Source organism: Sciurus vulgaris, assembly GCF_902686455.1.
Source record: "Sciurus vulgaris genome assembly, chromosome: 4".
Classification (NCBI taxonomy): Eukaryota; Metazoa; Chordata; class Mammalia; order Rodentia; family Sciuridae; genus Sciurus; species Sciurus vulgaris.
This window is the reverse complement of record NC_136464.1, coordinates 33,592,696-33,610,591: the sequence shown is the minus strand read 5'-3', so window position 1 is coordinate 33,610,591 and position 17,896 is coordinate 33,592,696. Positions and strand designations below refer to the sequence as shown.

General features: G+C 37.1%; 1 protein-coding gene across 2 annotated transcripts in view; it reads right to left on the bottom strand.

The window, feature by feature from the left end:
* LOC306660043 (cytochrome P450 2C19-like) overlaps positions 1-17,304 on the bottom strand; it is a 42,639-nt gene extending 25,335 nt beyond the window's left edge. The window contains exons 1-5 of one of the 2 annotated variants that reach the window (XM_079138113.1): positions 17,058-17,299; positions 12,151-12,313; positions 11,838-11,987; positions 9,952-10,112; positions 6,419-6,595 (exon numbers count right to left, since the gene is read on the bottom strand). In XM_079138113.1, coding sequence (XP_078994239.1) covers positions 6,419-6,595; positions 9,952-10,112; positions 11,838-11,987; positions 12,151-12,313; positions 17,058-17,225 — 819 coding nt within the window. In that variant the 5' untranslated portion in view covers positions 17,226-17,299. Of the gene's footprint in view, positions 1-6,418; positions 6,596-9,951; positions 10,113-11,837; positions 11,988-12,150; positions 12,314-17,057 lie in introns of both variants that reach the window. The other variant, XM_079138114.1, reaches the window with a different exon arrangement.
* Between the last annotated feature and the right edge of the window lie 592 nt (positions 17,305-17,896).

Below are 17,896 nucleotides of genomic sequence, written 5' to 3'. Positions count from 1 at the left end.
ATATACAAAATTACAACAGACCCACACCAAGGCACATTATAATGAAAATATCTAACATACAAAATAAAGACAGAATTTTAAAGGCTGTGAGAGAAAAGAACCAAATTACATTCAGGGGGAAACCAATACGGATATCAGCAGATTTTTCAATCTAGACCCTAAAAGCTAGAAGGGCCTGGAACAACATTTTTCAAGCCCTGAAAGAAAATGGATGCCAACCAAGAATCTTATACCCAGCAAAACTTACCTTCAAATTTGACGATGAAATAAAATCCTTCCATGATAAACAAAAGCTAAAAGAATTTACAAAAAGAAAGCCAGCATTACAGAACATTCTCAGCAAAATATTCCATGAGGAAGAGATGAAAAACAAAGAAGCAAATCAGCAAAGGGAGGAATTATCCTAAAGGAATTGTCAAATAAAGGAGGAAACAAGTTGTGTCAAACAAATAAATAAATAAAATTTTAAAAATGAACCAAATGACCGGGAAACCAAATCATATCTCTATAATAACCCTGAATGTTAATGGCCTGAATACATCAATCAAAAGACATAGACTTGCAGATTGGATTAAAAAGAAAGATCCAACAATATGTTACCTGCAAGAGACTCACCTCATAGAAAAAGATACCCATAGACTAAAGGTGAAAGGATGGGGAAAAACATACCATGCACATGGACTCAGCAAAAAAGCTGGAGTATCCATCCTCATTTCAGATAATGTGGACTTCAAGCCAAAGTTAGAAGGGATAAAGAAGGTCATTTCATACTGCTTAAGGGAAGCATAAATCAGCAAGATATAACAATCATAAACATCTATGCCCCAAACAGTGGCTCATCCATGTATGTCAAACAAATCCTTCTCAATTTCAGAAACCAAATAGACCATAACACAATAATACTAGGTGATTTTAACATGCCTCTCTCATCACTGGACAGATCTTCCAGACAAAAATTGAACAAAGAAACCATAGATCTCAATAACACAATCAATAATTTAGACTTAACGGACATTTATAGAATATACCATCCAACCAAGAGCGAATACACTTTCTTCTCAGCAGCACATGGATCCTTCTCTAAAATAGACCATATATTATGCCACAAAGCTAATGTTAGCAAATACAAGAAGATAGAGACACTACCATGTATTCTATCAGATCATAATGGATTGAAGTTAGAAATAAATGAAAGAGTAAAACACAGAAACTATTCCAACATCCGGAGATTAAACAATATGCTATTATATGATGAATGGATAACAGAAGATATTAGGAAGGAAATTAAAAAATTCTTAGAGGTAAATAAGAACAAAGAAACATCATATCAAAATCTCTGGGACACTATGAAAGCAGTACTTAGAGGGAAATTTATTTCATGGAGCGCATTTAATAAAAGAAGTAAAACTCAACAAATAAACGACTTAACACTACAGCTCAAAGCCCTAGAAAAAGAAGAACAGAACAGCACCAAAAGTAGTAGAAGACAGGAAATAGTTAAACTCACAGCTGAAATCAATGAAATTGAAACAAAAGAAACAATACAAAAAATTGACAAAATAAAGAGTTGGTTCTTCGAAAAAATAAACAAAATTGATAAACCTTTAGCCACACTAACAAAGAGAAGACGAGAGAAAACCCAAATCACTAAAATTCGGAATGAACAAGGAAATATCACAACAGACAGGATTGAAATACAAAACATAATTAGAAGCTATTTTGAAAATCTATGCTCCAACAAAATAGAAAATTTTGAAGCCATCAACAGGTTTCTAGAGACATATGAATTGCCTAAACTGAACGAGGAGGACATAAACAATTTAAATAGACCAATTTCAAGTACTGAAATAGAAGAAGTCATCAAAAGCCTACCAACAAAGAAAAGTCCGGGACCAGATGGGTTCTCAGCCCAGTTCTACAAAACCTTTAAAGAAGAGCTCATTCCAATACTTCTCAAAGTATTCCATAAAATGGAAGAGGAGGGAACCCTCCCAAACTCATTCTATGAAGCCAATATCACACTGATACCTAAACCAGACAGAGACTCATCAAGGAAAGAAAATTTCAGACCAATATCCTTAATGAACATCGATGCAAAAATTCTCAACAAAATTTTAGCAAATCGCATACAAAAACATATTAAAAAGATAGTGCACCATGATCAAGTTGGTTTCATCCCAGGGATGCAAGGTTGGTTCAACATCAGGAAATCAATAAACGTAATTCACCACATTAATAGACTTAAAGTCAAGAATCACATGATTATTTCAATAGATGCAGAAAAAGCATTTGATAAAATACAGCACCCCTTCATGCTCAAAACACTAGAAAAAATAGGGATAGTGGGAACATTCTTTAACATTGTAAAGGCCATTTATGCTAAGCCCATGGCTAATATCATTCTAAATGGTGAAAAACTGAAAGCATTCCCCCTAAAAACTGGAACAAGGCAGGGATGCCCTCTTTCACCACTTCTATTCAACATCGTTCTTGAGACTCTGGCCAGAGCAATTAGACAAACCAAAGAAATTAAAGGGATACGAATTGGAAAAGAAGAACTCAAACTATCCCTGTTCGCTGATGACATGATTATATATTTAGAGGAACCTGGAAATTCCACCAGAAAACTCTTAGAACTCATAAGTGATTTCAGTAAAGTAGCAGGTTACAAGATCAATGCCCATAAATCCAACGCATTTTTATACATAAGTGATGAATCTTCAGAAAGAGAAATTAGGAAAACTACCCTATTCACAATAGCCTCGAAAAAAATAAAATACTTGGGAATCAATCTCACAAAAGAGGTGAAAGACCTCTACAATGAGAACTATACAACACTAAAGAAAGAAATTAGAGAACACCTTAGAAGATGGAAAGATCTTCCATGTTCTTGGATAGGAAGAATTAATATTGTCAAAATGGCCATACTACCTAAAGTGCTATACAAATTCAATGCAATTCCAATTAAAATCCCAATGATGTTCCTTACAGAAATAGAGCAAGCAATTATGAAATTCATCTGGAAGAATAAGAAACCCAGAATAGCTAAAGCAATCCTTAGCAGGAAGAGTGAAACAGGGGGTATTGCAATACCAGATCTTCAACTCTACTACAAAGCAATAGTAACAAAAACGGCATGGTATTGGTACCAAAAGAGAAAGGTAGATCAATGGTATAGAATAGAGGACAAGGACACAAACCCAAATAAATACAATTTTCTCATACTAGAAAAAGGTGCCAAAAATATGCAATGGAGAAAAGATAGCCTCTTCAACAAATGGTGCTGGGAGAATTGGAAATCCATATGCAACAGAATGAAACTAAACCCATATCTCTCACCATGCACGAAACTAAACTCAAAATGGATTAAGGACCTCGGAATCAGACCAGAGACCCTGCAGATTATAGAAGAAAAAGTAGGTCCAAATCTTCACCTTGTTGGTCTAAGATCAGACTTCCTTAACAGGACTCCCATAGCACAAGAAATAAAAGCTAGAATCAACCACTGGGATAGATTCAAACTAAAAAGCTTTCTCTCAGCAAAGGAAACTATCAGCAATGCGAAGAAAGAGCCTACAGAATGGGAGAATATCTTTGCCAATCATACTTCAGATAGAGCACTAATCTCCAGAATCTATAAAGAACTCAAAAAACTTTACTCCAAGAATTCAAACAATCCAGTCGACAAATGGGCTAAGGAAATGAATAGACACTTCACAGAAGAAGATCTACAAGCAATCAACAAACATATGGAAAAATGTTCAACATCTCTAGTAATAAGAGAAATGCAAATCAAAACCACCCTAAGATTCCATCTCACCCCAATTAGAATGTCGATTATCAAGAATACAAGCAACAACAGGTGTTGGCGAGGATGTGGGGAGAAAGGTACACTCATGCATTGCTGGTGGGGCTGCAAATTAGTGCAGCCACTCTGGAAAGCAGTGTGGAGATTCGTTAGAAAACTTGGAATGGACCCGCCATTTGACCCGGCTATCCCACTCCTTGGCCTATACCCAAAGGACTTAAAATCAGCATACTACAGAGACACAGCCACATCAATGTTCATAGCTGCTCAATTCACAATAGCCAGACTGTGGAACCAACCTAGATGCCCTTCAATTGATGAGTGGATAAAGAAACTGTGGTATATATATACAATGGAATATTACTCAGCCATAAAGAATGATAAAAGTATGGCATTTGCAGGCAAATGGATGAAATTGGAGAATATCATGCTAAGTGAGATAAGCCAATCTCAAAAAGCCAAAGGACGAATGATATCACTAATAAGTGGAGGATGACACATAATGGGGGGGAGGGAAGAGTTAGTGTTAGGGTTAGAGTTAGGGTTAGGGAGGGGGGCAAGTATGGAGGAAGGAAGTACTGTATAGAGGGTAAAGAGGGGTGGGAGGGGTGGGGGGAAGGGAAAAAATAACAGAATGAATCAAACAACATTATGTAAATTTATGATTACACAAATGGTATGCCTTTACGCCATGTACAAACAGAGAAGCAACATGTATCCCATTTGTTTACAATAAAAAAAAAATATTCAGCATTCTTAGCAATTAGGGAAATTGGAAATGAAACAACACTGAGATTTCCTCTCCTTCAATTTGAATGTCGGTCATCAGGAACACAAACAATTATAATGGGGGAGGTGATGTGGAGGGAAACAAAACCACTTTTACACTGCTGGTGGGATTGTAAATTAGGCAACCACCGGAAAGCAATATGAACGTTCCTCAGATCCTAGGACTGAAACCACCATATGACCCAGCTATTCCACTTTTCAGTAATTATCCTAAGGCATTAAATAAGGAAAAGAAAGTTGGGAAAGTCCAATGAAAATCAATGGGAAGTCAGTAGAGTAGAAGAAAGGGACCAGGGGACGTGAGGAAGTGAGATAAAAGGGAAGCACTGCAGAATAGTTTTAGTTGAAATACATTGTTATATTGCATGCATGTATGAATATGTAACAACAAATCCTACCACTAGGTACAACTATAATCCAGCTGTAAAAATATTGGGAAAAAGAAAATAAACAATAATAAATGTTGGAGAACATTTGAAGTAAAAGGAGCACTTTTACACTGTTGGTAGGATTGTAAATTAGTATAATCACTATGAAAATCACTACAAAGATTCTTCCAAAGAGTAGAAATGGAAACATAAAATGATAAAGCTATGCCACTCCTTGATATTTATCCAAAAGACTTCAAGTATATATACACACATTTAGAGCAGCACAGTTCACCCTAACAAAGTTATGATACCCTTCAACAGATGAATGGATAAAGATAATGTTATGTTTTCAAAATGAAGTATTGTTCAGTCTTAAAGAAATAAATGTCATGTCCAAGGAAACCAATGGAAATGGAGGACATAATCTAAGTGAGAAAAACCAGACTCAGAAAGTTAAGGATCATATGTTTTCTCTCATATGTGGCAGCTAGAGAGAGAAGGAAAAGTAAGGGAACCTCATCAGAATGGAAGAAAGATCAGGACAGCAGAGAAAGGGAGTGGGGAAGGGAGAAAACAAAGAAGAGGGGAAGTATAGAGGAAAAACAAACAAGTTTGTGGTATGTGATGGTATGAATATAGCAAAATAAATCCCACTCTTATGGATAATTCTGATGTACCAAACAAAAACTTACCAAAAAAAAAAAAAAAAAAAAAAAGACAGTATTGGAATAATTAACCAAGGATGGTGGAGTAGGAAGTCCCAGGTATCAGTCCTTCCTGAGAAGAAACTATTGACCTACTATGTGCTGTCTGAAGCAACTGTTCTGGAACTCTGGAATCTAGTTGAAAATTATAGCATACAGGGAAATATTTGACAATGAAAAGTTCTGATAAATCCCAGTGTCTTACATACCAGCTATTTCCCCATAGAGCAGCACCCACAGCAAGTAGCTGTGAGGACAGAGGTCTATAGTCCTGTTGCATCTTGTTGGTTTAGAATGAGCAATAGGGATTGTGTCCTACAAAAATCCCCCTTGTATGCTTTGGTCACTTGATCTTAATCACTGAGGAGCCATTACAAAGTCTGGTCTTTGAATATTTTCCCATTCTCCCATACACTGAATACAATCATTTCAATTTGCATTTCATGGCTCCAATTTTATATTTTGTATCTTGTTTAGAATTATTTCCTTTTTACCTGAGGTGCAAATTTTGTCTTTTCTCAGGTAGATTATTAGTATCTATACAACAATGTTCATGTACTCTAGCTATTTAGTGATTCAATTTTAATTCTTTCATGATGATTCATGTAGATCTTTAAAAACAAGAGATGCTTAAGGTGCTTGTGAAATATGCCTTGCCTGACCACTTATGTAGCCCTAGGAACCATAGAATTAATCGATAAACCACAAAATGTAGAAGCAATCAGATAACTGAGCTGTTGTTCTACCTCTTCCATTTTAATCAGGAAGCAGTCGATGAAGTCTCGAGGATTGTTTATATCCAGGGATTCTTGGTGTTCCTTTATTTTCTCCAAATAATACTGCATCATATCAGCAACATTCTTAAAGATTTTTCTATGACTCCCTGGGAAATAATCAATGAGAGCAGGAAAACTGTTGCAGACCTACAAAATAAAAATATATATTAATTATAAATAGGTATGGTAGAAATGAATATTATTCCTAGTGCAGCTTAGAAAATATAGATTTAAAAAATTGACGTCCTCCATAGGAAGAAGTTTTTACAGTACAAATCTAACAATCCACAAGCGTATAGAAAGACTTGAGGGAGATAACTATGATCAGAGGAACAGAAATGATAACCCTTTTCTGTAACACATATATCATCTCTGAAGATAAATATAAGTTGATATAAATTCTCTTCTTTTTCAAACCAATTTTTCCCTACAACTTGGAAATATAGATTGGCATGAATTACCATGATTGATGCTTTGAAGATGAGAACAGAGTTTGAGAAAGTTTGTGTCACCCAAAAAAGAGAAAAATCCTTGGTAATTGAGAATTGTGCTCAGTAGAGTAGAGGAAAGAGAACAGGGGGTGGGAAGAGGAGAGGAAAAGGGGAAGTGGTGGGGACAGAATTAGAACATATTATATTCCATGCTTTTATAATTATTTAAAAATAATTATTATTTTTATTTATAACTGAAAAGAACTAATAAAAAATTTTATAAATTAAAAAGCAAAGAACACAATGCTGTTCTCTGCTTTTCCTCACTTGAAGCTGCATGATAGAGTAATTACTATAGAAGAGGTAGGGTTTTGCAATTGGACATTCTATGGATAAAGTGTGCACAAGAGTAGTTATGAGGCAATTTACCTGAATGCAGAATGCAGAACCTGCCAGCTAAGCATACAGTAATACTGTTAATTCAGCATCCTACACGCTGAAATGCAAATATTTCATAAGCCAAACCCTACTACCTTGTCAGGTAGGATGCCATCTGCAGTGTTGTTATGGTTTAGATAAGAGGTGTCCCCCAGGAGCTAATGCATGAGAAAATGCAAGAGGGTTCAGAGTTGAAATGATTGAGTTATGAAAGCCTTAAAATACTCTGTGCATTAATTCACAGATTCCTTGCGGGTAAATCTAGGCAGGTGGCAGCTGGAGGAGGTGGCTGACTGGGGTCGTGTCTTTGGTGTATATTTTTTCCAGGGTGAGTGGAGTTTCTCATCTACCTGGTCCAATGTTCTTAACTGCTTTATTCCACAACACCCTTCTGCCATTAGGTTCTGCTTACCTCATGCCCCAGAGAATGGAGTGAGCAATCTATGGACAGACTCCTCTAAAACTGAGCTCCAAAGGAACTTTTCCTCCTCTCAATAGTTATTTTCAGGCATTTTGGTCATAGTGGTGAAACAGTTGACTAAAACAAACATCAAAAATATCTACCCAGTTCAGTTTCCTTACAGCATCTGTGCTCCCAATCTCCCTTTTTACTATCCTGAATGAAGGTGTTTCTCCTGTGTGTGTGTGTGTGTGTGTGTGTGGGTGGGTGGGTGGGTGTGGGTGTGTGTGTGTGTGTGTGTGTGTGTGTGTGTCACTTAGGGTTGATTTTTTTTTCTTGGTTCTTTTTAGAACCAATAAAATTCTATTGTTCTGGCAATAGAATTCATTTTGACATAATTATAAAAGCATGGAATACACCTTATTCTAATTCAGTCCCCAGGACGACTCCTCCTCCTCCTTTCCTTCCACCACTGTTCCCTTCCTTCTGCTCTTCTGATCTTTCTGTTAGTTACTTAAAGTTTATTTTTTTAGATTAGCGTCTTGGGTATGTACATGTTGGTGAGATTCACTATGGTAATTTATATTGGGTATATAGGAATGTTAGGACAGATTCAATCCATTCTCTTTCCCTATCCTTTCCCTCCTCCCATTCCTTTATTCCCCTTTGTCTAGTCAACAAATTTTTCTTCTCTTCTTTTTTTTTTTTTTTAATCTGTCCCACCATATTTGGGATTAGCTTCTGTATTTCAGAGAAAACATTCAAACTCTTTTTTGAGGGACTGGCTTATTTCACTAAGCATGATATTCACCAAATCCATCCATTTACTGGAAAATGCCAAAAAGTCATTCTTTATAACTGAGTATTATTCCACTGTGTAGATACACCACATTTTCTTTATCCTGCATTTGTTGAAAGACATTTAGGTTGACTCCATAGCTTATTGTGAATTGTGCTATTACAAACATAGAAGTGGCTGCATCACTGTAGTGTGATGATTTTAATCTTTTGAATATATACAATAACGGGGTAAAATTGTGGTTCCATTCACAATTCTCTGAGGAATCGCCATACTGCCTTCCAGAGTAATCGAACCAATTTACAGTCCCACCAACAATGTATAACTTTTACCCACATCCTCACCAACATTTATTGTTACTTGTATTCTTGATAATTGCATTCTGATTGCAGTGAAGTGGAATCTCAGTGTATTTTTAATTTGCCTTTCTCTAAGATCTCGAGATGTTGAACATTTTTTCCATATATTGTTGACCATCCATGTTTCTTCCTTTGAGACATGTCTGTTTAGTTCCTTCACCATTTATTGATTGGGTTATATGGGAGTTTTTTTGGTAAGTTTTATGAATTCTTTATATATCCTGAATATCAGTGCCCTATCTGGAGAACATATGGCAAAGATTTTCTCCAATTCTGTAAGGTCTTACTTCACACTCTTGATTATTACCTTGTTGTAAAAAAAAAAAAAAAAAAAAAAAAAAAAAAAAAAAAAAAAAAAACTTCTTAATTGGTTATCATCCATTTATTTTTTTTTTCCCTTTTTTCTTGCACTTTAGGAGTGTTCTTAAGGAAGTCAGTACCTGAGCTAACATGTTGGAGTGTGGGCCTACATTGTCTTTTAGCAAGTGCAAGATTTCTGGTCTAATCCTAGGTCTTTCACCACTTTGAGTTGAATTTTGTGCAGGGTGAGAGCTAGGGGTTCAATTTCATTTCACCATATATAGATTTTGAGTTTCCCCAGCACCATTTGTTTAAAAGGCTACCTTTTCTCCACAATAAGTTTTTTGAACCTTTGTCTAGTATCATGTAACTGTATTTCTGCCAAGTAAAGTGATGAAATTTCTAATTGTTCATTGGAGTTAAACCCTTGCAAATGATGAGTCCTCCAGAGGGGTCTGGAGGTCCACTGAGTGCCAGGACTTTGCTCAAATGCAGTCACCAAAGTACTTTATAAAAATTAGACTTTGGAGGTTACTGGGAAAATCACTGGCCAGAGAGACAATGGACTTGCATGTTATCTCTATGTGGGCATTCATTTTCCTATACATAAAGTAAAGGACCCAGTCATATTTTTCTGATACTCACTCCATGACACCCAACTCTGGACCACACTGTGGTGTCAAGACTCACTCCACTACTTGACCTATAAAAGGTTTGACAGGTAAGACTAAAGATAATATGTTTTCTTAGGAAAAAGAGGTGGGGTATTGACTCACCTGGAGCCATAAGGAGCTTAGAATCTTCACATTTTCATTTAATTTCTGTGTTAAATTTAGAAAACACTGATCTTTATAATCAAAACGATTTTGAAAGATAATGGAGCAGATCACATTGCAGGGAGCACACTCCAGGAGAAAAGTAGGATCACAGGGTGAGGCTAAAGAAATGGAAACATTAATAATTAACATTAAAAAAAAACATAAAAAATGTATCATTGCTGGGGGAGGTGCAAATTAGAGCACCCCTCCGGAAAGCAGTGTGAGATTCCTTAGAAAACTTGGAATGGAACCACCATTTGACCCAGCTATCCCACTCCTTGGCCTATACCCAAGGGACTTAAAAGCAGCATACTACAGTGATGCAGCCACATCAATGTTCATTGCTGCTCAATTCACAATAGCCAGATTGTGGAACCAACCTAGATGCCCTTCAATTGATGAATGGAAAAAGAAACTGTGGTATAGGTACATGATGGAATATTACTCAGCCATAAAGAAGAATAAAATTATGGCATTTGCAGGTAAATGGATGAAGTTGGAGAATATCATGCTAAGTGAGATAAGCCAATCTCAAAAAACTAAAGGACGAATGATCTCGCTGATAAGTGAATGATGACATATAATGGGGGATGGGAAGGGTTAGTGTTAGGGTTAGGGTTAGGTTTAGGGTTAGGGTTAGGGAGGGGGCCAAGAATGGAGGAAGGAAGGACTGTATAGAGGGAAAATAGGGGTGGGTGGGGTCAGGGGGAAGGGGGAAAAATGGCAGAATGAATCAAACAATATTGCCCTATGTAAATTTATGATTACACGAATGGTATGCCTTGACTCCATGTACAGAGAATGAAAATGTATCCCATTTGTTTACAATAAAAAAAAAGAGTATATGCTGCACGGAAGTGGGAGAACACCATAATGATCCTCATTAATGTGGACTGATTAAATATTAAGAAAAATGCAACAGAATAATTTAAAAATAAGCAGATGGAAAAATGAAGTAAAATAAATAAATAAAAGGAGCACTGCATGAGAGCAAAGCCTCAAATCATGTACTCCTCCACCAGGTCTGTCAATGTTGCAGGGTTCTAAGATTTCACAACAAAGGTCCACTTTCGCTATGGAGTTAGATGCTAATTAGAGAAGCCTGGGAATTTTTTGTGTGTGTCATTTACTGATCAAGTCTGATTTTTAGACTTACATTCTTGTTCATTTGGAAGTGAAAATTTTATTAAAAAGAGCATCTGGATCCAAGTTGAAAATGAGAGACACTGTGAGAAACACTTCATGGGGCAGTAGAGAAGACAGGGAGAGGTAAGTGATTACCATAAGCATGATTCATGAGGCTTTTCAGGAGATATGCAAATCAATGGAAAATCATAGATTAGGATAATTACTAGACATCAGACTTTGGAGAAAACCTGAGAGATGCGGGATAGTGAAAATGACGCCACAACCACAGTCCAGTTAGGTGAAAGCACACCTCACTTGCTGCAGCTCCACAGGGTCTAAGGCTGATGTTTCCACTGTGTCCAATGGACAGTGGTGAAATGTGGAATGGGAAACTCACAATGTGCCCTGGGAATACCCTGCTCTTTAACTCTTTAAGGGAATGGATCTCTAAACCTTCTGTCTTCATGATGCAATGATGTGAAAACAGAAATCACGCTGGTCAGAGGAGGATTACATGACCTTTGCACCCACCATGCAGCCCACTCATGCCTGTGCACAGGCAGCACAGATCCACAGATCTGACTCTGCTTCAAATCATCCCCCCCAACATGAGGACTGACAGCTCCCATAATTAACATCTGGCTCTTGCTGAAACGTGTCTGCTAGACACAGAAGAGAGCAGTCTGTTAAGGACAGTGATAAGATGAGTCACTCACACTTGGTTTTCCTCAACTCCTCCACAAGGCAGCGGGCTTCTTCTTGAACTCGATTCTCAATGCTCCTCTTCCCCATTCCAAAATTCCGCAGAGTCATGAGTGTGAAGCGCCTCATCTCTCTCCATCTGTTTCCATTTGTTAAAATGACTCCTAAATGAGGGAGAGCAGAATCTAGGAGGGATACCCCAGGTGAGGTAGAGGAAGCTCACGAGTGGCAGCCACAGAGATGGTCAAGCTCAACCTGGCTTTCTCTTTTCCTTTCTCCTCATCCCCATGACCATTGCTCACCCACTTCACAAGCACACACACTTACCTAATCCTTTACTAACTCTATCAGGCACTGGGAAACTGCCTCTTCCAGAAAATACTTCTCCATGATCAATCAGGGCTTCCTTCACAGCCTCATATCCATGCAACACCACAGTGGGTCTCATACCCAAATACAGAGTGAACACAGGGCCATAGACTTTTGACAACTGGAAATGGGAAAGAAAGTGAAAATATTTCATAAACAAGATCAGCATTTGATCTACATGTTTGGAATGATTCAGTCTATTATTCAGATTAAACTTATTATATTTTATTGTGCCACAAGCATCTTCAAATATTTCTGGATTTTGTTCACAAATGTGATGGCAATCACAGTCGTCATTTATGAATGGTCTGTGATGGTCCATGCCTGGCTTAGGCAATTCATAACTACACTAGAGTTAATCTTCACATTAATGCTGTTAGGGGACTTATTTATCTTGTTTTATATGCAGAGGAAGTGAAGGCAGAGAGTTACAAACTCATTTGTAGTATACCATAACTAATGAAGAGAAGACCCAAATTTGAGCCTTCATTTTGTCAACTTCTGGAGTCAGTCCTCAGTGCTTATCCACCTTTGCACAGATACCCTGCTGAATTCTTCCGGGTCATTAGAAGGGCTAGTGTCATAGAGATTTTGACTGAATAAGCCCATGATGAGTACTGGGAGTGTATATTTTTAATGATGACACAAAATGATCTTAACACTCATAGGCTGAGACCACAGGTATCACTAACACAGCAAAAGCGTGAGTACCAGGAGTACCAGTGCCCATCCATGCAGCATATCAATTTATCTCACCCCACAGCAATCTATAGGTTACTGACTGAAGCTTTATTCAAAACCCACAAGGATTCTGTTACCAACAAGTGGACCCTGAATGGTTGATACTTTCCTTTTATCCCTGATGCTGGTTCCCAGCCCAAAGTTTTATTTTTTTTAATGGCTTTACTGGGGTATGATTGAAAAATAAAAAATTCATACATTTAGAGTGTGAAATGTGACATTCCGGTTTATGTAGACATTGCAAGTTGATTCCCACAGCGAAGCTAATTAATATGTACATCACCTGAGTATTAACATTTTCATGTGTGTGTGGTGAAAACACATTGGTAAATTTCAGGTATAAGATACATTGTTATTTACTGTAAATGCCATGCTGTTCCTTATGTCTCCAGTGCTTATTCACTTAGTAACCGAATGTACCTTTGGAACAACATCTCACCTTTTCTCCCACATCCCAGCCTCCAATAACCACCATCCTACTCTCTTATTACTGTGAGTTTGAGGCATTCCGCTTTGTTTTGTAAGATTCCACATGTAAGTGAGATCATGTAGTGAAGGTCTTCTTTGTGGCTATTTCCCTCATCATAAAGTCCTCCAGGCCCATTCCATGTTGTGGCAAGTAGTAGGAGGACCAAGTAAAACTCTGCACCACTTCCACTACAAGAATATACAATTTGTCAGCAATACTCAGTGGATCCCACCTTACGATGGAAGAATGGAAGCTGAGAGCTACTACAATAAAGGGGCTCCTAATCACAATGTCTGGCAGCTGGCTAAGTGAGGAATGCAAAGAGGTTTGGGGATGAGAAGGACAGTAGATTGATACAGATATTATTACTGTATATAAATAGATATGTGTGTGTGTGTGCAAAAAAAAATTTCAAGAAAATACCACTGTTAAGAAAAGATAATAAAAAGAAATAAAAGTTAAAAATAGAAAAAAATTAACAAATTAACAAAATAATTAACATCCAAAACCCAAAAAAAATCCAATAAAAAATAGGCAAAGGAACTTAATGTGTATTTCACAGAAGAAATATGAATGATCAACAAATATATAAAAAAGTCAACATCTCTAGAGAAATAACTCCAGTCAGAATGGCAATGAGTAAGAATATAAGTAACAATAAATATTGGTGAGGATGTGGGGGAAGATGTTCATTCATACATTGATGGTGGTACTGCAAATTGGTGCAATCACTCTGGAGAGCAGTTTTCCTTAGAAAACTTGGAATGGAACACAATTTAACCCAGTTATCCCACTCTTCAGTTCATACCCAAAGCACTTAAAAATCAGCATACTACAGTGACACAGCCACGTCAATGTTTATATCAACTTAATTCACAATAGCCAATCTATGGAACCAAAGTAGGTGTCCTTCAACAGATCAGTGAATTAAGAAAATGTGATATATATATACAATAATTTGAACATTACTCAGCCATGAAGAAGAATGGAATCATGGCATTTGCCTATAAATGGATGGAACTGGACAATATCATTTTCATTGTAATAAGCCAGTACCAAAAATACAAAGGCCAAACGTTTTCTGATATGTGAATGCTAACCCACAACAAGGAAGGATATGAAGCAGAAGAATAGAAGGTCATTAGATTAGACAAAGGGGAATAAAGGGAGGGGAAGAAAAAAGACAGTGGAATGAATCAGAAATAACTTTCCTTTGCTCATAAATGAATACACAACTAGTGAAACTCCACATTATGTGCAACCACAAAAAATGGGATCGTTCATTGCAGTGAGTTGTCCTCCATGTATGTGTAATCAATCCAAGTACACTCTACTGTCATGTGTATTTAAAATTAAATAACAATACTTAAAAATTTTTTTCAAATATCATTTCATTGTATTTTATTATATTTTACTTCTTTCCATTGTGCAAGGTTTGTGTATATGTGTGTGTGTGTGCATGTGAGTTCTCAAAGCACAAATGGTTCAGTATATGTATAGGAAACCAGAATTAAAGACAGGCAGTTAGGATAGATAGGTGTTTGGTTTGAATTGAGAAAATGGAGGCCAATTTATATCCTGGAAATTGGAGACTGCCCCTGGGAGATTGGAATGCCAATGTGTCCAGAGCCCTTAATCACCAAGTTACCTGCCTATACTACTCCTCCCAAAAATTGCATATGGGGAGTTGTTAATTAATGCCCCCTGGGCTGCTTCCTGCCTGGATCCTCCATTTGGCCCCTCCCCATGCCCATCTGCTTCTCACATTTTGGCCATCCCCCTGCATCTCCTGGGCCTAGTCACATAGGCAAGAAGGAGAGATAAGGGGGGAGAGAGCAGGAGAACAAAGGAACCTTCAGTCTATGAAAGATGAAGGGTGCTCTTACATCTCGGGATACCAAAATACCAGCTATGGCCTCCTTCTCTCACCCAGGAGAAGTCTGTGTTACTTCTTTTAAATAACATCTGCTCTATATGCTTGCCTCCACATGCTTCTCTAATGTTCAAACTTCAACATTTGAGGAAGCTGAACTCATCACTGATAACCAGCGGTATCATAAATGTTTATATAATTTTGCTTTCATTTCTACTACTTTCATCTGCATCTATTTATTACTTGGTCTTGGTTTTACAGAGGAGGGGTATATTCATGCATGGTTTGAATTGTGTTGATCTTACATTTGCTTGTTGGCTGTTCCTTGGTTTTTCTCCTTCTTAGTGCCCCTTCTTCATTCTCTTCTCCCAATAACGGTTCAACTTTTTTGTTCCCTCTACCTCTTGTTATATGTAAACTATTCATAGTTTTTTTTTATTCCTTTTACTTTATAGTCAACATTTGTGATCTATCTTATTCCTCACCAGTCTTCAATTTTTAGAACTGTTCAAACATTCCCAGGCCTTTCTATCCTATTTTCTCTCCACATAAGAAAGTGCAATTTGATAAAATATAGAATTATATACTTTATGCAATTCCTACCTCATTTATGTTGTCATGATTATTAACACAACCGGCAATTACTAGATGCCAGCTGTCTAATGACTGATCTCATTCAGTTTTTTATTGCTAATTCCTCAATTTCTCTATAGGTGGCAATTAGTGTTCCAGATGTCAAAATAGATACTGGACATTGTCTTAAGGCTGTAATCTGTGGACAATAGTGTTGCTCCTGGCCCACTACTTCCTCTAAGTGGGGCTGGAAAGAGAGTGGGTCACTTCGGGTTCACACGGTAAATATCCTGCTCCCAAGCAACACTCCCAACTGAGCCAGTAACAAAGAATCTCACCCCACTCATTATCTAGCCCCACCTCATCCTCAACATTACTTCAACACATAGACTTGAGGAGACAAAAACCTGAAACCAACAACCAGGCCCTAAGAGGATCCACCAGAGGGGGACCTCAGGTCACACTCCTGAACCTCCTCAAATATCAAAAACTGAGAGAAGTCCCAGAACAAAAGAGACAAAACTACACACAAAAGGACATTGCTATAAAAAGGGAAAGTGGAATCCATCTCAATTGAAGTGCAAGTCCAAGACCTCTGAAAACGTGAGGAAAATACACAAATATTTCCCCAAATTCACAAATCCCCTAAAAGTAGTCCACAGATGGGAAAGAGCATGAAATTTCAGAGAAAGAAAGAAACAACGGATCTTCAAAATGTTCAATAAACTAAAGAAACCCTAAGGAATGAATTAAGAGAGAAAATCAGGAACTCAAAGACCATTTCAATAAAGAAAGATATTGAAAAAATAGTTAAAATTTGGAAATAAAAGACACACTTAATACAAATTCACTCAAAAGCATCATGGACAAATTAGAATGTGCAGAAAACAGAAAATCCCAGCAAATGACTATGAAACAATGAAGACCAGGGGTACTCTAGACATTTGCAATTTTAATATTGACATCAAAGTATTAAATTTAAATGTTTCTTTTATCACAGTTGCATTGTTTCATTACACTCCAAGAATAGAAACTACATACCTCTAAGAACAGAAAACTTCAAAAATCAAGGGAAATATCAAAATCCACAGAGTATCTGCTGTGCAACAATCTGTTTTAACAAATTGCCTCATGCATATATTTAATTTAAAATGAAGGATTGATTTATTTACCCTTTACAAGCCACTGGAGAAGCATCGACATACTTACATTAGTTAAGGATTGGGGGAAGTTTTTAGCATCTATCTGCAGGATATTCCCAAGGATTGGCAGAGGCATGGGTCCAGGTGGGAGTTTGCCTCTCCCAGATCTCTGTCTCCATAGTGAGAGGAGAAGTAAACAGGAGAGACTGATCACCAGGACCACAACTGGATCCATTGAAGCCTTCTACTACTGAGAAAACTGTGAGCTTGCAATCAATGTAAAGCTTTTATAGTGCTCCCTGTTATTCAAAACGTGTCCCTTTAACAGAAATCAATGAGGCAATCAACTAGATAAGTACTGATCCCTTCCAAGTGTACAATGGTCATCTGATAAAGATAAAAACAAACTGTTGTTTACTCTCTCTGCTTTCCAAACTTCTATCCATAGCAATCTAGTTCAGTCACTCTGGGATAGATCACAGGAATAGGCATTTAAAACAAACAAGCATGAAAATATACACACAAGCACACGACCTCTGCTGCTACCAAAGTGCAGGTAGGATTAAGAAAAAAATGAACCATTTGATCCAAAATATTGCTCAACATGCTGCATTCTCAGATTGATGACTGGTTGGAAATTCATGACTTGGAAGAAATAAGTGTATCTCGGACTTTTATATAAAAATAAACATGTAATGAACATGTAATACTTCATCAAACAGTAAGATAGTTTGTCATTGAAAATCAAGTTTTTTAAATATATTAAAATGTTGAATTAACATCCCAAGTTTCTAAGCATAAACTAGGTAATACAACTTAAACATTTTGAAATACAAAACACACATCATCATGTAACTAAGTAAATGTACATAGCATTTGCTATTTAACATCCCAACTCCCCAGATC